Below are 20606 nucleotides of genomic sequence, written 5' to 3'. Positions count from 1 at the left end.
ACCCCACGGACTGTAGCCCGCCAGGCTCCTCTGTCCATGGGATTCTCCAGGCAAGAATACTAGAGTGGGCTGCCACGCCTTCCTCCGGGGGATCTTTCTGACTCCAGGGATCGAATCTGTGTCTCCCACGTCTCCTGCATTGGCAGGCAGATTCTTTACCACTAGAGCTACCTGGGAAGCCCAGCTGATGATGGCCTCTTTTCTGGGAAGTCTTCCTTTGGGTTTTTTGGAAGTCTCATCGTTTCTGCTGGCCTAGCTCCCTCTCCTTTTGCTGAGGAACTGCGTCTCGAGCACTGCCAGGTGGCTCTGACAGAAGTACCAGTCACAGTGCCCTGCCTGGCCCTGGACCCAGGGTGGAGCATTCCTCTATCATCCCTGATGACAGTGACTGGCCCGGGGCATGGGCATGTGATCCATGCAGAGCCGATGAGAGTCCTTCCCAGAGCTCCAGCAGGCAAGAATGTGGAGGAGAAAGTATAAAGATGTAGAAGACTTGAGCAGCTGGTCTGTTTGCAGAAGAGAATGACAACCCACAATGCAAAAAGTGGCAGAGCCAGCTGAGTGGAAGAGACAGGAAGACAGGGCTCTGGTGACGTCATTTGAGTGCCTGGATCCAGCTATGCCTGAAGCCAGTCCTACCCCTGGACTTGCAGTTTCATGAGCCAAAGAATTCTACTTCTGGCTTAAAGCAGGCAGAAACTGGGACTAAGACTCAGCCCTCCTAATGCTGGGGGCCTGGGTTTCATTCCTGGTTAGGGAATCAGATCCCACATGCTGTAACTAAGAGTTCACATGCCACAAGTAAAGATCTCACAAGCTCCAACGAGCCTGGCAGGCTCCTCTGTCTATGGGAGCCAAACTAATAAAAAACAAACAAACAAAAAACCCCAGACAGAAGTAGATTATCTGCCACTTAAAACTTAAAGAGACCTAATCACAAGGGTGCCCCGAACAGGCCTCGTTCCTTAGCCACAGCTGACCTTTATTCCAGGGGAAGACTTGGACCAAGCCGGGACAAGGGGCTCCTCTATTCTGAACGGAAGGAGCAGGGCTGGGATGTTTTGAGCCCATCAACAGCACTGCCCACTCCTGAGTCCCCAGTTCCTACCCTGCCTGAGACCTGCGGCCTTCATTTGCCTTTCCACTCTGCAGGACACCTCACGATCCTGAAAGAACTGCCTACAGTTCTGCCTTTATTTTTTATGCTCACCACCTTCAACCTTCTGCAAATGTCAGAATCTGGGGCTCTGCGGTCAGACCCACCGGATTCCAATGTTGGCCACTGATTTATACATGTCTCGGAGTCTTAGTCTTCTCATCTGTAAAATGGGGGGACTGACGGGATGGCTCTTGTGAGGCTGTGGGAAGGATTACAGGAGTTGAAGCAGGGGCAGCGCTTGCTCACAGAACCAGGTACCGAGTAGGGGCTCAGTGATGTGAGTGGCTGTGACGTACGTCACAGTAACGTGAGTGACTGCACCTACCTCTCGGGTCCGGAAGATGATCCTGTACTGGTACTGAGGCCCGTGGTCCTTGTGGTCCTCCAGCTTCTCTCGCTTGATGCTCACAGCCACTGGCCCTAGCTTCTCGTCCACCCCGAAGTAATTGGCATGCTCTGAGAAGGAAGAGCAAGAAGTTCAGAGCCAGATCTCTGGGAAGGAGGGGTGACGTCCCATGGCAGGCCTGCTGAGGAGACAGCCGGGGAAGGCTCTTGTGTGCCCTGTGGGGCCCTGGTCACACGAACCTCATGCCTGGTCGCAGCCACGCTCGATGGAGAGACCATGAAAGGTCAAGCCCACCTTACTGCACCTTCTTGCAGTCACAGATGTTTCCTGAGTCTCCATGCTCTCATCTAGGAAAAAGGGGGCCCTAGTGCTACTCGCAATTCGTAAGAGGTGATGTGAGAATGAACTGAAGCTACAAATAAAAAAACGCTTAGTGCGGTGCCTGCCTTGTAATAAACTTAGTCTCTTGTTGTGATTATCTCGTATTTGCAAATGTTCAGCGGCTTAGCTGCCAATTAGCCCTCGTGAAGCAGTTACAATTCTAGTCTAAAAAAAAAAAAAAGATTATAGACTAAAGAGTCTTCTGCTTGGCTGAAATCCGGGCCCTGGACTCATTAGATGTGGCCCACGTCACTTGACAGCATTCTCATTAGTACAACGGGATCAGGAAGGATGGATTCACATCTCAGCATGACTGTGAGGATTTAGGTTAGTAAGTGTGGAGCACAGAGCCAGGCACAGAGGGAGCAAGTGAGATGTGTTGGCTATTACTACCCGCAGGGCATGAAGTTCATCACAGAACAGGACCATAACTCAAGTCCCTAAGCATCACCTGTATCTAGTCATGCTCCCATAGATGTAGGAAACTTCAATACTACTCTTTTTTTCCTTATGGTGGCTGAGCCTTTAACGAGTCATGGAGGAAGTCATTTGTTCTCTCTCCGAAATGACAGCTGTCTCTGCTTTAAAAAAAAAAAAAAAAAAGCTGCTGTCTCACAACCTTTCCAGGCAAACAGTTCTTCCTGGTATCTAACCCAAGTATTTCCTGCTTCTGGTGCATGCCCACCAGCAGTCTGTCTCAACTTCAGTCCATGAAGCCGGCATCTACACACTGCCAGAAATTTCTTCCCACTCCAGTGCTTTCCATGTTTAAAAGAGGGTTCCTAGTCTCCTGGGATGCTCTTGGTGAATTAAAGGCTTATCTAAAGCTCAAATAACTCCCTGGTGGCTCAGAGGTTAAAGCGTCTGCCTGGAATGCGGGAGACCCGGGTTCGATCCCTGGGTCGGGAAGATCCCCTGGAGAAGGAAATGGCAACCCACTCCAGTACTGTTGCCTGGAGAATCCCATGGAGGGAGGAGCCTGGTAGGCTATAGTCCATGGGGTCGCAAAGAGTCAGACACAACTGAGTGGCTTCACTTTCAATGGTCCCAATCAGAACAGCACCTGCAGTGGGTTAGACAATCTCCCTAACTGGTCAGAGAACAGGATAAATGTGCTCCACAGATATCAATCTATCCCCTAAACATTGGCAGGGGCTATTCTGTTTTCCACCAATGCATACCCAGTACCCTTGAGGTCCTAGAATATACTAGGCACTCAATAAACACTGACCAATGACTAACATTTCTGAGCTTCCAGAGCTACAAAGAAATTATTTTTTGAAAGAAAACAGCTTCTTTTTAAAGCTCCATGATAAGTACTTACTACCTGCCTGATGAAGAACTGAGTGTTTTGATATACAATCTTCTTTGATCCTTACCACAGTCCTACTGTGTAGGTATTTCTATGCACTAAATGAAAAGAATGTATTCTCTGCTGGTTAGGTAGAAAATTAATATAATATAAATGCAAAACCAGATTTTTCAAATCCCCTCAGCCGAATATTCTGGCCACTAGGTTTGTAAATTTCAAAGACGGACCCTGTCAACTTCTCCCATGGGTTGTGGATTTGTTCGTGTCCTCCTGTAGCCATATTAGTTTTTTATTTATATACCCCTCAACCAGGTTACCGGGTACACAGCTGTTAGTTTCTTGGTAAATTTTAAAAAATTCTACATGAAACGGTCCTTTTGGTTCTTCTAACAAATGCTGTTAGCCTTGAAGTCTATTTCATGTGATACTGATGTTGCCTCACTGGCTGTCTCTTGATTAGCACTGTCTGAACTTCTTTTTTCATCCTTTAATTTCCAATCTCTGTCTCACTTTTTTTCTGGACATGTGATGCTGCTATAGTCATCTCTGTTCCTCACACAAGGACACAGAGTACAAGGGGTAAAATGTGTCATGTAGCTAATAAGCTATGAAACATACACCCCAAGCCCAAGGCTGTCTGACTCCAATGCTGGTGGAGCGCCAGAGACTGTACTCTGGACAGAGGGATGACCCAGAGGGATGACATCAGTTGCGTTTGACTAGGACACTGCTTTACAAAAAATTTTAAATTAGCTGTGGAGTACTAACTGCCTATTCATTACCTATTCTTCCCTTCTTCTTAAGAGAAAACCTCTGTTCTTGGAGGAAGAAAAGAGAGAGGCTCTGTCTTACCAACATTTCCCAGCTTGCCTTGCAGACTGGAGTGACCCATAAACAAAAGCAGTTGGCTAGGACTTCTGAGAACGCTCCTCTTAAAAGGGGCTGACTTAATAAAAAGGTAGGGGAGGGGTGCTGACTTGACAGGAAATCTGTTATTCTGTCTGAATCCTTTCCTCCTTCTCTGTGCCTGGAAACATGGATGTGATGGCTGGAACTCAGGCAGCCATCTTGAGCATCAGAAGATCACTCTGAGGGCTCAGAAGCTAATGCACTAAGGCTGGCATTCCACGATGCTGAGGAGTAACCATACTAGCCCTGAGGTGCACATCTCTAGACTTTTTTATGTGGAGAAAAACAATCTATGTTGTTTAAGCCTGTTACTGGCAGTTACAAGCAATTCTAAATTGACATAGGAGAATCCATATTCAAAAAATCTGAATTTCAGGAGAATCTAGAGAATTAGAAAGGATGGCAACACTGGGTTTGTCTACACCTCCTGGATGACAACAGTGAACAGGAGTTCCCCTCTGCACAGCCCCTGCCTGGTCTGCCCCCCTCTATTGTCTCCTGCCTGGCCTCTGTGGCTGCCTGGATTTGTGGTCTTTGCACTATGCTCTGTAGCCTCTGAGGATTGCCTCATCAGCATCAATGAGTTTCACCATGTGTGATTCCCATGTTAACACGCTCCAAACATCAGCAGCTCCACCTTCTGAGGGGATCCAGAACCTGCCTGCTTCCTCCTCACTCCTGGGCTCCCATCCTAGACTTGCCCATCACCATTTCCTGCCTGGACTATTGCAGCAGACTCTTCCTGGGTCTCCCTGATTCTCTGCCCCTACCGCTTCCTTCCCCAGAGGGAAGCGGTGAACACCTGAGTCAGATCAAGGCTCAGAATCTTCCTGTGGCTCCATTTCACTTAAGGTAAAAATGAGAGTCCTCACCATGGCTCACAAAATCCCAAGTGATCTTGTCTCCTTTCACCCTCTGTCACGCACTCTGTCCCAGCAACACTGGCCTCTATCTTATTCCCCCAATGTTCCAGGACTTTCGTACTTGTTTCCTGTGCCAGGAACACTGTCTCCAATTTCCGCAAGGTTCCCTCCCTCACCTTCTTCAGTTCAGTACTCAAAGGGGACCCACCTAGAAAGTCCTCCCTGACCATTCCTTATTGAAAACGCAACACCCCAACACTAACACTGTTTTCCCGCCTCCCTATTTTACTTTTCTCCACCGCACTTCCCACCTCATGACACCTTTTGCTTGTCTTACCCCACTAAAACACTGTATGCTAGGAAGACAAAATTTTTGCTTTAAGCTGGTCAATACTGTATACCTTGAGTCTAGAAAGTGCCTGACACGTAGCTGAAGGCAGCACATATTTGCTAAATGCCTATCTATTGTCTCCTGCAGTGCAAAGTGTGAGGCATGTGTCATGAGACGGGGCTCACTGTGTCCCCCAACCCCTCTGCGGGAGGTCTTGCCTCTTTCTGCATCCTCCGTGCCAGGGCAGGAAGAACACAGAGAATGAATGAGCAATGCCCGCCCCCGCCCGTCCGCCCCCCACATCACCTTTGCCCACGAAGTAGTCCTGATAGTAGCGGGCGCCCAGGTCTACGTGCTCAATGCTGTACTGCCGCGGGCGACTCTGCGTCCTCTGCTGCTCCTTGGGCACCTCCAGCACCGAGATGCTGGCGTTGGTGCGGTAGGCGCTCAGGGTGGGCTCCGGCGGGCGGACCTCGCCGCCGCCCCCACCTCCGCCTGGGGAGCCGGCGGCTGCCCGCGAAAAGCTCACGTTGCGCTCGCACTCGCCGCCGATCTCATTGCGGAAGTGCGGGCAGCTGAGCAGCAGGTCGTTGCTGGTGTCGTCGCCCAGGTCTTGCTCCAGGTTCTCCTTGCAATTCAGGTCCTCCGTGCTGGTGAAGGCGGGGTCCAGGCCACCGAGGCTGTGGGCCCGCGACGCCGTCAGGGACGCCATGGCCGAGGCGGCCGAGGCCCCGGTGGTCGTGTTCCGCCGCTGGGCCGTGGACGCCCGGTTGGCTGCTGCCTCGTTGAGGTCGAACAGCATGCTCTGCACGTCGAAGTGGGCGAAACTTTTCTGGCAGACCCACGGCCGACTGGCCTCCGGGGGGCTCCGGCCGTCCTCGGCCTCCCCGGAGCACCGGGCCGCTTCGCCTTCGGCTCTGCTGCTCCGCAGCTTCCGGAAAATGGACGAGTCCACCTGGTCCCCCCCGCCCAGGCCCCGCAAGGGCTTCTTGCGGGCCTTCTCCTTCTCTTTCAGGGGCTGCAGCGGCAGCAGGCTGTCCTTGGTGGGCTGCCCGTTGCGGGCCTCCCCCTTGGCTGCGCCGCCACTGCCCCCCGAGACGTGGGGACCGGGATCGGCCCGCAGGAGCTCGGTGAGGCTCGGGGTGCCCCGGGCCTCGGGCTGCTCGCTGCGGAACTCGTTGAGGATGTCGAAGAAGCTCTGCTCGGGCACGCCCTGCACGTCGATGGAGGACGTGCTTCCGTACTCGCGGAAGAGCGGCAGCGCCCCCGTGTGGCGGGCCGCCCGGGGCTCCGCCGTGTCCTCCACGTCGCACTCGCTGAGGGTGATCTCACTGCTGCTGCGGTTCCGCAGCGGGAGGAAGGACCGGCCGGGGGACCGGGGCCACCCATCCTGGAACTCCACATCCTTAGACCGCCTCCTGGCGAGTCGGTGCAAGGCTTTGGACCCTGAGGAAGCCGGGGTAGGGGTACCGGCCGGGGGCTGTCCGTTCTGTTGTACGCTTCTCATGGCATGGGCCGCCTTTGTGGCCTTCGTGCCATCTGCGTCCAGGGAGGGGCTGGGGTTGTTCTGTTCTCTCAGGGCCTCCCGCTTGGGCGGCCAGTCGGCCACGCGGGCGCGCACGCCCATCTTGGGCATGGCGGGGGTGGTGGGGCTGGGGCGGGTGGGGGCACTGACCGTGCTCTCGCCCACGGGTTGGGGCACGCTGCCGTTCTGCACCCAGAATCCCAAGGGAGCGTAGTCCCCTGTGTGCGGCCCGGGCAGGACATCGGCCGCCCTGGCCCCACAGCCGGCTGCCAGGTCCACACCATCACTGGGGATGGGCCGATAGGTGGTCATAGTCCACGGGCGCTGGAGTGCTGCTGGCCCCTGAAAGTTGTAGACTAACTTTATGGGGTCCCCTGGCCCTCAGCCATTGTTCAGGGCCACCAGTCCTAGGATGAAGGATGCTGGCCCCTGAAGCCTGATGGGAAGGTTGTGAGCCTGTGGAGTCCAATTCTCCACCATCGCTGTGGACAGCAGTGCCTAGACAACTTCTCAAGGCAGGTGCTGTCCCGTGGCCTCCAGACTGAGTGGGTCAGCGGGGTAGAGCGAGCAGCAGTTGTGTGTGAAGGCTGGTGGGCTGCAGGGCTGCCTTCCCTGCCATGCTGAAAAGGGAGAAAAGACAGAAGTGAGATGTGAAGTTCCTGCTGCCACAGAATGACTTGTTTTTTCAACTTTACTTATTAAAAAAAAAAAAAAACAACTTTTATTATGGAAATTTTCAAAGGTACCCAGAAGCAGAGAGAACAGCATGATGAGCCACCCTACCAGCTTCAACACCATTATTTCTAATTCCTTCCATCTGTTCCCCCATTCCTCCATGGTGTTTTTGACAGGACTGCTCTTGTTTACTCACTCAACTGTGTCTGATTCTTTGCGACCCCACTGACTGTAGCCCGTCAGGCTCCTCTGTCCATGGTATTTCCCAGTCAACAATACTGGATTGGGTTGACATTTCCTTCCAGAGGATCTTTCCAACCCAGGGACTGAACCTGAGTCTCCTGCATTGGCAGGTGAATTCTTTACCACTGAGCCACCAGGGAAGCCCTTTGACAGGATATTTTAGAGTAAATCCCAGACATCAGGCCATGTCACCTATAAATACTTTAGCTTATATCTCTAGATGATAAGGGCTTCAAAAAAAATAACCACGATACCTTTATCATAGGGGCTTCTCTGGTAGCTCAGATGGTAAAGAATCTGCCTTCAATGCAGGATAACTGGGTTTGATCCCTGGGTCGGGAAGATTCCCTGGAGAAGGGAATGGCTACTCACTCCAATACTCTTGCTTGCGAAATCCCATGGACAGAGGAGCCTGGCAGGCTACAGTCCATAGGGCTGCAAAAGAGTTGTACATGACTGAGCGACTAACACTTTCACTTTTTCACTTTCACCTTTATCACACCCATCTAGATAAATAAGAATTCTTTAAGGTCAGGTAATAACCCAACTGAATTACATTCCCCCCCGCATCGTCTCAGAAGTGTCTTTTGAGAGGTGGTTTGCTCAAATCAGGATCCAAACAATATCTTTGCTCTGCTCTGGCAGATTATATTTCTCAGGTCTCTGCTACTCTACACCTCCCCCTCCCCATCTTGATGATATTTACTTCTGGAAGGAATAGGGTCACTCGTCTCAGAGAGTTTCCCACTTTCAGGATCTGGCTGGCTATTCTCTGTAGTGTCCAAGCATGTTCCCCCGCGCCCCCTCTGCCCTGAGTCCTGACTACTGGTGGCTGTATGCAGAGGCTGCCCTGTTGTCTGTTTTCCAGTCCACCTGACCATTCACCCACCAGAAAGGAAGTGAAAAAGATGGAGGAATCACCATGAGCACTGGTGGATTTTGCGAAGGGACTGTCTCTGGAAATCTACGTGACTGTTAGATACTATGAGAGCCAGTAGATCAATTCCCATCACTACTTCACTGAGATCTCCCCAGTAGCCTCTAATTTATTAGAATAAAATGTAAATTGCTCCTGCTTGCTCACCAGCCCCACAGGACTGGCCAGCCTCTCTGATGCCTCTCCCTAGCCCTAAGATCCCATCACACTGGTCTTCTTGTCTGTTCTTCTAACACATCCAGCCCCATTCGGGATATGTGGGGAATCCTTCCTCGGTTTTTCACCAGGCTGGTTCCCTCACTTGACATTCACTCTTTAATGAAGCCTTCCAAAACCACCCTCAAGGCCTTTCTCTGTCACTCTTTCTTCTTTTTCCTCGGCAGTTACCACTAGCTGAAATTACTTTGCTCATTATCTATTTACTGACCATCTCCGCCACTAAATGATCTGTTCCAGAATGGCAGGGGTGTCTCTGTTGTTCACTGATGTAGCTCCAGTTCCCAGAACAGTGTCCGGGACCCTCATTCACTCTTTTAGTGTACGAACGAGTGAACAGGGAGCTTCTATCTAACTTGATGTGTATATGCATCCTGACTTGCAGACCTCTGGGGAAGGGAAATTCATCCTTCTTCTGCCCGGCAACATAAAGTCCTCTGCAGGATCACTTTCGTTTGTCTCCACTTTGAGCTTCTGGAAGATGAAACCCTCAGTGGGGAAGGAAGGGGAAAGTGGATCATGGCCTGTGGCAAAACCTGCTGCTTGGCCCAGCAGCTGTGCCCTTTCCTCCTGCCAACCAAACTGATTCTCTACAGGGCGGCAGAGTGCTGGGTCAGCGTCTGACTCAACGGGACCGCAACTTTTCTGTCCCTTAGAATGTGGAGCTGGACACAGCCACTGTGGTCGGTGACTGTGCATGCTTTCTGAGTGAGGAAGTCAAAGGCCTCCTGTGAGAGTATGAGTGTGTGTGTGTGCGCACATGCACACACACGTGCAGGAAGCATTTCACAACTCCTGCCCAGAGGTATGGAGTTAGTTGGCAGAGAGGGAGCGAGTGGGAAGCATGAAGCAGATTCATGGAGCAAAACAGAGAGGAAAGCCTAAGTGTGCTAAGTCGCTCCAGTCGTGTCAGACTCTTGGTGACCCCTATAGACTGTAGTCCGCCAGGCTCCTCTGTCCATGGAATTCTCCAAGACTACTAGAGTGGGTTGTCATGCCCTCCTCCAGGGGATCTTCCCAACCCAGGGATCGAACCTGCATTGACTGGCGGGTTCTTTACCACTGCTCCACCTGGGAAGACTCCTGAGGGGAGTCTGTAACCTCTGAGAAAATGAGAACTAGGTGAGGGGAGAGATGTGAGGTAGGGAGCAAAAGGGGACCCTCTTCCTGGTTCCCCAACAGCACGAGAGCATTCCTGAAGAAGTTGCAGGGAGGCACACAGAGGAGTGGGTGGAGAAGGGGCAAAAAAGTGGAAAGTCCCCAGGGCTGGGCTGGTTAAGGGAGATGGAGGCCAGGTGAAGCTGTGGTGACTTGGCCAGCAGAAGTGTCTTCTGAAGAGGCAGGTGGGCCTCAGCTCCTGCAACTGAGCCTTGCAGGAATGTGAATGCCTGATCATGGGGTTTTTCAAGACAAACTGGAAGTCTGGAACTGTATGCAACATCTCCCAGTTTGAAAAAACAAAATCAGCAGTTATCACAGCAACAAATTTATATGCAGAGATGACCTCTAAAAGGATTTTCAAGAAACCGCTCATGGTGATTGCCTCTGGGGAGGGAAATTGGGTATCTTTTCCCTCCACTCCCAGTCCCCTCCCTCCCCTCCTTAGTGTATTTTCCTTAGTATATATTTCTCTGATTTATCCCTCGTCTCCCTCCCCAAAAGAATGTGAGCTACTGTGTATCCCCATGCTCAGTCATGTCTGACTCTTTGTGACTCCATGGACTGTAGCCCACCAGGCTCCTCTGTCCATGGGATTTCCCAGGCAAGCATACCAGAGTGGGTTGGCATTTCCTTCTCCAGGGGATCTTCCTGACCCAGAAATCGAACCCCCGTCTCCTGCATTGGCAGGTGGATTCTTTACCACTGTGCCACCTGGGGAGCCCATGTATCGCCATGATCTGTGTTTTTGAAGAAGGGGTGGGAAGGAGCCTTAGTTTTCCCTGCACACTGCTGGCGACTGTTTGGATTACTTGCATGTATTTCTAGTCAACAGAACACCTCTCAACAGTATTACAACACGTATCACCAGGAAGGCCGACAGAGTCAGCATGTGGGCCAGATTCAAGCAGAGGCTGCTGGTTTGTGACTTTATGTGACTGGTCTTCAGCTTTGCCTGCAATGAGGGCTTGAAGGCAGCCCCATACTCTGCTAGGCCCCAGGTCCCAGGCCAGGCTGGGGGTCCAGGCCAGCAGCACTCAGCAGCTTGCCTGTGTCCTGGGGTCAGCCTGGCAGGGTTCAGAGGATCAGTCTTCAGAAGCCCCGTTTGGGCTGGTTGGGGAAAAAAAAAAGTGGCCACAAAGCAACCCTGATTTACTTATGCAAACACTTCTGACAGATGGGCTTTGCTGATGGCATTTTGTTCCCGCTCAGTCAGAAACCCCCAATTCGCTTTGCTCTGTGAAAACACACAGATGTTCTCGAGGCCTCAGCCTCTCTGCACAAATCCCTCCCCGAGCAGGTGCCACTGCATCTCCCCGTGACGTTCCCAGACTGAGTGTGTGATACCCGCAGCCTCCCTGGGGCTCAGGGACCGGTACACATGGGTCCCTTTCCAGCTGCCTCTGTTGAGCTCCCTCTGCCTAAAAGCCCTCTGATCATCCTGATGGAGATGCTCACGATATGAGAGCCAGCCTGCCTGGGTTCAGACACTGCTGTGCCATGGACTAGTCACTGAAACCACGACTCAGTTTTAATCTGTAAACTGGGAATAATACCCTCTAGCTCAGGGTCCCTGCTATTATCACCCTTCCTTCTCGTCTCTTTGGCAGGAGCTCTTCCCCCTCCCCCAGTGACAGAAGTGCATGGGGGGGTGGGTTGGGTTGGGTTGGGGTGGGGGTGGGTACAGGACCTCAGCAGAGCATGAAAGGCTGGAGGGTGTCCTGCAGTGACAGGGAATATGGATCTGGCTTTTCCTACATGTGACTTGCAAGGGACGCTTGGGTTCTTTTCTTTCTTTCTTTTTTAAAAATATGTACTTGTTTACTTGGCTGTGCCAAGTCTTAGTTGTGGCACAAAGGATCTTCGATCTTCACTGAGGCATGCAGCGTCTTTCAGTTCAGCATATGGGATCTAGTTCCCTGACCAGGAATTTACACCCAGGCCCCTGGCACTGGGAGCATGGAGTCTTGCCCCTGGACCACCAGGAAGTCCCTGGGTTTCTTCCAGGGTTGCTTGGCTCCTGCCTGCTTTTTACGATTGCCCCTCTGCCCCACTTTTGATTCTTTTTTTCCCCCCTTTTGATTCTATGAGGCACTGATAAATCTGCTTCTGCCCAAGACTGTCAAGTCAGGCTTCTGCTGCTGGCATCCAAGGACCCTGACGAATATGCAGTGCTGTGAGCAAAGAAGGCAGCTATGAGTGGCAGAGGAGATCAAACGGGGTCCAGGCAGTGGCACAAGGAGAAGCAAGCGACAATGGGGGGCATTTGGCTGCAAGTAATGGTATCACCCAATGGTGTCTTGGGCAATGAAGACATTTCATCATCTCATGGAAGGAGGAGGCCAGATATGGCGGCTTCAGGCTTGGGCCAGGTGAATGATGTCAGGCACTTTTCTCTTTCTCCCCAACCGCTGTCCTGCAGTGCGCAGCTGGCTTGCATCTTTGACTGCAGCCTCATGGTCACAAGCTGGCAGCTATAGTCATGCTTCTCGCTGCACTATTGGCAAGGGCTAAAGAAAAGATGATGTAAGACCATTCTTCTTACCTATCTGCTCTAATCAGGAATGAGGACATTTGCCAGAACACTGCCCCTACCTCCACAGACTTTCTTTTATGTCTCATTGGCCAGAATGTGGTCACTATGGCCACTCTATTTGCCACAGAAGCTGGTGAAGCAAGATCTGTGACCATTCTGATTGCCCTTGGGCCAGGGAGGACTTACATCTGGGGCTGGCCACACTGGTTCCCTGAAAACATCAGGGTCTGTTAGAAGAGCAAGCAACTTATGGTATATCTGTGTAAAGGCTCCCTGACTGTCATTTGTGAGATGCTGGGAACTAACTTGGAGCTGAGAAGACACTTCCTTATCAGGTCCCCAAAGCCTGGAGGCTAGAACAGCAGACTAACAGGCTAGCATCATGGCCCCAGCTTGGCTCTGAAGGGCCCTGCTCTACAGGGCCACAATGTCTACCAGAACCTCACAGGGCAGAGCAGAAGGGACAAACACAAGTCTTCCAGTGTTAAGACATTCGTAGTTTGCTCCATGACTTCTTTTTCTAACAACAGCCCAGATTTCCCTTTGAGAACCTGCCTCCTCTAATCTCTATTCAATGGGCTAGAGAAGGGCTTCTTCTCAAGGTCAGGAACAAATCATGTGACCCAATCAGAACCACAGACTCAGTGATGGCTTTGCTAGAAGTGCCGGGGCTGAAGACTGTGCTTTCTCCTCTTACCCCAAGTAGGAGAGGATGTGAAGGATGGAATCATTGCAGCCATCTTGTGATCACTAGGGGAGAATCGTTTGTGAAAAGTGAAAGAAAGTGAAGTCACTCAGTCGTGTCTGACTCTTTGTGACCCCATGGACTGTAGCCTAACTAGGTTCCTCCATCCATAGGATTTTCAAGGCAACAGTGGAGTGGGTTGCTATTTCCTTCTCCAGGGGATCTTCCCAACCCAAGGATCAAACCTGGGTCTCCTGTGCTGTAGGCAGACACTTTACCATCTGGGCCACCAAGGAAGTCCGTTTGTGAAAGGGGCTGAGGTTTCAGACAATCTGGGGGCTTACAGTCACTATGTGAGTCTCAACATCAGGCCTGAACCTGAAGCCAACCCAATTCTACCTTTGGACATTTTAGTTAGATGACGAAACAACAACAAAACAGATATAACAACTGGTGATTCAGCCATTTCTGGCATATACAAGTCATTCATTTGACCAGTAAGAACTAGTTGGTTCTTAAAACTTATTCATTCATTCACTCACACAACAAATATCTACCACATTCTTAAAGCACTAAAAACTTACTCATTGTGGAGAAAAGGGAATCCTCTTACACTGTTGTTGAGAATGTAAATTGGTGCAGCCACTATGCAGAACAGTATGGAGGTTCCTTAAGAAACTAAAAACGGAATTACCATACGATCCAGTAGCCCACTCCTGGACATATACCTGGAGGAAAACATGGTTCAGAAGGATACATGCACTCCAACGTTCACTGCAGGGCTGTTTACAATAGCCAAGACATGGACGCAACCTAAATGTCCATCGACAGAAGAATGGATAAAGAGGATGTGGTACACACTAATATATAAGATGGAATACTACTTAGCCACTAAAAAGAATGAAATAAGGCCAGTGCCATAACATGGATGAACTGGAGATCATCATACTAAGTAAGTATGTTAGACAAAGACCTAGAAGTAGAATCTAAAACATGATACAAATGAACTTATTCACAAAGCAGAAACCTACTCACAGACTTAGAAAATGAAGTTATGGTTAGGAAGGGGAAAGGGTGGGGAGCAGAGTGAGTTGGGGAGTTTGGGACTGACATGCACACACTACTGCATTTAAAACAGATAACCAATGAGGATCTACTGTACAGCACAGGGAACTCTGTGATCAACACTCTGTAATAACCTAAATGGGAAAATTTGTAAAAGAATAGATACATGTTTATGTAAAAGTGAATCACTTCGCTGTACACCTGAAACTAACATAACATTGTTAATCAACTATATTCCAGTATCAAATACAAATTTAAAAAACATTCACTCATTCAACATTTACTAGGCATGTATAGCTCATTCATTCCACAAACACTTCAAATCTGTTATTCAGTAAATTTTTTAAAGCATCTACTATTATGTGCTACTGTTGCAGGAAGTGAAGATAGAGAATGGACCATGTCTTCTTTTAAGAATGTACATCCGGTAGAAGGAAGCCAGAGGAATGAGTAAACAGAGACAGAAAACAAGGGACCTTCAAAGGGCAGTCAGTCATATAAAGGAGTCAATGCTGTGACAGGATGGGAGGAGGTCCTACCCTGAAGGCTCAGTGAGGGGGTGCCTTCTGATGGGGGTCAGGACTAAGAGAGGGTGCCTGTTGTGTTCCAGGTGGGCTGATGAGCAAGACTGACGTGTCCAGGCAGGAAAGCTGGGAGAGGCTGTGTACAAGGAGTTGTCCGAGGCCATGGTTCTCTCCCCCAGCTGTCCATTAGAGGCACCAGGGGAGCTTTGTAAAAATACAGGTGTTCCCATTCCTTCCTCAGAGTGTCTGAATCACCTGGCTGGCGGTGGGGCCCAGGCATGAATGTCTTTTAAGAGCTCTGCAGCTGACTCCAATACGCAGCCAGGGCTGAGGACAGAGGGAGAAATGGAGACAGCAAAGAGAGGAGGGTCTGACGTCAAGCCTCGAGAGGCCGAAAATGCCAGAGGGAGCGAGCACACCAGTCCCAGGGGGCTCAGGCCGAGGGTCAGGAGGGCAAGTGTGACACAGGAGGGCCTGGAGGGGGATGTGGTCTGGGGAGGATCAGAGGGTCCACAGGGCTGGATGCTGCCAAGAGGATCACCTTTGGTGGCGATTACTGGTCTGAAGAGGGTATCCCTGGTGGCTTCAGTGGTAAAGAATCAGCCTGCCAATGCAGGAGACACGGGTTCAATCCCTGGGTTGGAAGATCCTGTGGAGGAGGAAATGGCAACCCACCCCAGGATTCTTGCCTCAGAAAGGCCATGGACAGAGGAGCCCGGTGGGCTATAGTACATGGGGTCGAAAAGAGACACAACTGAGCAACTGAGCACATGCAGCATTGGTCTGAAGCGCACTGGTGATGACTGGAGGAGGTATTTTGGAGGACTGCCACTCCAGGGAGCCTAGTTCACACCCCTCAGCCCCAGTGTTGCTGGCCCACACGCTTTCCTTCCGTCAGCTCTTCCACAATCCAGGCAGGCTTCACCTCTGTCCTCCCCTGGCTGAGCTCTCGGGGCTCTGGGCTGCATACACACTCACCTACAAGAGTTAGCCCACTGGATTTTTAAAAAATATATTTTATTTATTTGGCTGTGCTGGGTTTTAGTTGTGGCACGTGGAATCTAGTTCCCTGACCAGGGGTGGAACCTGGGCCCTCTGCATTGGGAAGGTGGAATCTTAGACACTGAACCACCAGGGAAGTCCCAAGTGCACTCTGAATATCTTTTGTTCTCCTCAGGCCTTGAACAGCCCCAAGTCTGTGGTGGACTGGAATCTAACATATGTGTTCTTGCTACGTGGGTTGGGAAGAGGGGAAGGATAATATGGTGGTGATGTTTGTAACAATAAGGCTAACACTACGAGTTCTGATGGATCACATGTGGAGCTACCCTCGTGGGGTGTATTAACTTGTGTGCTATCATTATCCTATTAAGTAGGGACCCTAGCATGCCCATGTTACAGATGAGGCAAGGGTAACACGGCCAAGTCACAAGCTGGCAAGTGGGGCAGCTGGGATGCAAACCTCGACAGTCTGGCTCCCATACCTTCCCTGCTCCACTCTCAATAAAAGATACAGCAGGTCCCATGGGTGTGCTGTATGAATACATGAATGACGCATGTATCTTTGGAATCAATTCATAAGGACAAAGCTCTAGAATGTCAGCAACAGCTCAGCAGATTTCAGATTAGGAGTCTGTTTTCTTCCTCCTATATCTTTCCTCACTTTATTGGAAATCTGAGCAAACGCAGGACCGCTTTAGAGCTCCCCTAGGAAATGAGATGGATGGGAATCTCAGAAATCTCATTAGAAACTTATCACGGCAGAGACTCTGCTCCATCAGCCCAAAGAACAAGGAGCAGGGCCTTGACCACGGCCATACACTACTGCGATGTGTTCTATACTCTCAACAGTTCTGACACCAAATGTGTGGGTTTTCCATACCAAGCAACTCTTCAACTGGATGTCCTGCAATTTAGCTCAGTCCTCAGACTAACTACCTGGAGTTAGCACAGACCCCAGAGGTGAAGGGCTTATTCCGATAAGACTGTCCCCACCTCAGACCCCAAGAGCAAGAAGCAGGTCCCCAGGTTCCCTGCACTTCTGTCTGACTTGGCTACAAATCAGGGGCTCCCAAGAGCCTTTCCTCAAGCTCCATCATGTGTGGTAACAGCTCACAGAACTCAGGGAAACACTACTTCCTTTTTTTAAAGATTCTTTTCCCACTTAGGTTATTGCAGAGTGCTGACTAGAGCTCCCTGGACTATACAGTGGCATAGTGTTAGTTGCTCAGTCGTGTCCGACTCTTTGTGACCCCATGGACTGCAGCCCAGCAGGCTCCTCTGTCCATGGGATTCTCCAGGCAAGAATCCTGGAGTGGGTTGCCATTCCCTTCTCTAGGGGATCTTCCCGACTCAGGGATGGAACCCAGGTCTCCAGCATTGCAGGCAGATTCTTTACTGTCTGGGCCACCAATGCTATACAGTCAGTCCTCATTAGTTATCTATTTTATATATAGTAGTATGATTTACTATTACTGGCTTATTAAAAAGGATACACATGAACAGTCAGATACACAGGATGCAGCCCAGAAAGGTCCCAAGTGCAGAAGCTTCTGTTCCCATGGAGTTTGAAGTGCGGTGCCCTCCCAATGCATGGATGAGCTCATCAACCTAGAAGCTCTCTGAACCCTCCTTTTCGGGGTTTCATGGAGATTCCGTGATGAAGGCGGGGTTGATTGGATCACTGGCCACTGGTGATTAACTCAACCTGCAGCCTGTCTCCCTTTCCCAGAGGTCAGGGGGTGGGACAGAAAGGCCCAACCCTCTAAGCACATGATTGGTTCCTCTGGCAACCCTGATGCTATTCAGGGGTTCACCAAGAGTCACCCCTTCAGCACAAACTCAAGTAATGGTTGAAAGGAGCTTATCTTGAATAAGAAAAAGACCGTATCACCCACATCTCTCAAGAGTTTTAGAAGCTCTTGTGCCAGGAACCTGAATGAAGACCAAAATATTTTTCTTACTATATCACAGTATCACATGGTGACAACCTGTAATTTAATATTTAATCTCAAAGAGCCCCGTGAATGGGTGTTTTTAACTAAATGTTCCCAGGCATCCAGGAAGGGTCCATGCTCCTACCTAGGAGTTAAGGGCAGCCCCCACATGGGCACAGGCAGCCATATAGAACTATTTCACTCAAACAGGTCAGAGTTCCCAAGTGGCTCATCCTGCTTCTAACGACATAAATCGGTTAATGGTCTTTTCCTCCTGAAAGAATAGGAAGAAAATTGGAATTATACACTGAAATTTTAGGTATGCATATTGGTTGTTGCTTGTTTGTTTTAATATTTACTTATTTAGTTGGCTGCAGCATGTGACTTCCGGTCTAGTTCCCTGACCAGGGAATGAACCCAGGCCCCCTGCATTGGAAGCATGGGGCATTAGCCACTGAACCACCAGGGAAGTCCTCACATTGCTTTATTTGAATCCAGCAATTCCCCTTCTAGGAACTTCTCCCTGAGGTGTTCACCCCAATGCACCTTGACAGATAGGCTCAAGGTGGTTCAATCACAGGCGCGCTCACACTGCCCCACTGCTGTGATACGGGAGCGCTGCAACTGCCCCAGTGCCCAGGAGCAGATGATGGGTTAAGTGTGTCTGGCTGCCTTTACTCCAGGGAAGGTGCTGCTGCTGTGATAAACAGTGAGGGAGCGCTGTGTCGTGTAAAGGAATCGTCTCCACGGCCTGAAGTGAATGAGCTTGGCTCCTACTTATGGAGAGCTTACTGTGCCCCAGGTGAAATGCTTACACACATGCACCCATTTCATCCTCGTGACTGGCCTGTGAGGGAGGAACTAACTGAGGGACCTTTAAAGACATTTAAAGACAATGCATGGACCTCCCTGGTGGTCCAGTGGCTGACTCCTCGCTTCCAATGCAGGGCTGGGTTTGATCCCTGGTCACGGAACTAGATCCCACATGCTGTAACAAGGATCAAAGATGCTGAGTGCTGCGACTAAGACCTGGCACGGCCAAATAAATAAATATTAAAAATAAATAAATAAAGCCAATGCAACTGAGTCCAGAGAGGCTTAGTAACTTGCCTAGGTCACTCAGCTAGAAAGCATGGTTTGTTTGTTTTTTTATTTGGCCATGCTGCATCTTTGCTGCAGCACTCAAACTCTCTAGTTGAGGTGCACGGGCTGTACAGCGTGCGGGCTCAGTAGCTGTGGCGCACGGGCTTAGCTGCCCTGAGGCATGTGGGATCTTCTTAGACCAGGGATTGAACCTGCATCCCCTGCACTGGAAGGTGGATTCTTCACCACTGGACCACCAGGGAAGTCCCCCTAGGCCCATTAGGTTTAAATGAAAGGGGGGCAGATTTTGTTAGTGTGAGTGTGTATGTACATAAATCCTATAAAATATGAAAGAAAGTGTCTAGGAAGACATCCGTCAAACTGTTAAGCAGTTACTTCTAAGGAGTAAAGTGGAATGGAGATAAAGGAAAACTTAAAAAAACAAAATATTCTCCCTGGGTATATTATAAACTTTTACAAGCATGCAAGTTCAAGCCTCTTCAAGGCTCCTATGAGGCTCTGTCTCAAATCCAAATCCTAGAAAGAATGGGTCTTGCATGTCTTCTTCCAGACCTTTTGCTGAGAGTCTATAAGGAAATGCTCACAACTGCACAGCTTGAGGGGCGACTCAGGCTGGGGTTAGGTTTTCAGTTTTAAAAGTGGAGCCTGGGAAGGGAAACATGGGTGGAGCGAAAGCCACACCACAAACACCCTGATGGATGTGGTCAGAATGGAAGAGCCACCCCGCTCCCTGGATTGAGCACAAGTCCCCACTTCAGGCCTTTGGTCACCTGATGCGAAGAGCTGACTCACTGGAAAAGATCCTGATGCTGGAAAGACTGAGGGGAGGAGAAGGGGACGACAGAGGATGAGATGGTCGGATGGCATAACCAACTCAATGGACATGAGTTTGAACAAGCTCCAGGAGATGGTGGTGGACAGGGAAGCCTGGCGTGCTGCAAGTCCATGCGGTTGCAGAGTCAGACATAACTGAGTGCTGAACAACAACAACCTCGCCTCTAGCACCATGGAGTCTGAAAAATACACATCTTTCCAAGTGGAGATTCCTCTGTGATCTGACAGGATGCTTGCCCCTAGACCCCCTGAGGGAAGGAAGCGGCACCCATGTGGGGCTCATGTATTCCCCAGAGAAATGGAAACAGCACTTACCCAAAATGCTTAAACTGGAATAAGTGCTTATACCCTGAGATGAATCTTTTTTTAAATATATGAGTTAACAGCTCCATGGTTGCTTTTCTTACTTATTACCAGATATCAGAGATGTTTCCTGATGTGACAGCAGTAGCATAGTGGTTAGAAGTAAAGACCACTCAGGTTCAATTCCCACCTCTACCACTTAGTTAGACCCTGGGTGGGTGACTTAGATGCCTGATACCTCAGTTTTTCCATCTGTAAAATGGAGATAATAATAGGGCATAACTCTTGGAGATGTTATAAACTAATGAATGTAGAGAACTAATGAATGTAGAGAGAACCCTGGCATACAGTGATATATAAATATTAGCAGGTGGCTCAGTGGGAAAGAATTCACCTGTCAATGCAGGAGATGTGGGTTTGATTTCCTGGGTCGGGAAGATCCCCTGGAAGAGGAAATGGCAACCCATTCCAGCATTCTTGCCTGGGAAATCCCATGGACAGAGGAGCCTGGCAGGCTACAGTTGATGGGGTCACAAAAGAGTCAGACACAACTGAGCGACTAAA

The 20606-nt window shown here is 50.1% G+C and overlaps 1 protein-coding gene across 5 annotated transcripts in view; it reads right to left on the bottom strand.

The window, feature by feature from the left end:
- The window catches only part of SIPA1L3 (signal induced proliferation associated 1 like 3), a 253345-nt gene that overhangs the window by 98882 nt on the left and 133857 nt on the right, over positions 1-20606 (bottom strand). For all 5 annotated transcript variants that reach the window (XM_086352265.1, XM_086352268.1, XM_086352269.1 and 2 more), the window contains 2 exons: positions 5608-7446; positions 1485-1615 (listed from right to left, as the gene is read on the bottom strand). In XM_086352265.1, the coding sequence (XP_086208391.1) occupies positions 1485-1615; positions 5608-7138 (1662 nt within the window). In that variant the 5' untranslated portion in view covers positions 7139-7446. The remainder of the gene's footprint in view (positions 1-1484; positions 1616-5607; positions 7447-20606) is intronic.

This window comes from Bos grunniens, chromosome 18 (genome assembly GCF_055505025.1).
Source record: "Bos grunniens cultivar Pamir isolate PY7600 chromosome 18, Bosgru_T2T1.0, whole genome shotgun sequence".
NCBI classification, from domain to species: Eukaryota; Metazoa; Chordata; class Mammalia; order Artiodactyla; family Bovidae; genus Bos; species Bos grunniens.
This window is presented reverse-complemented; position numbering and strand designations above follow the sequence as displayed.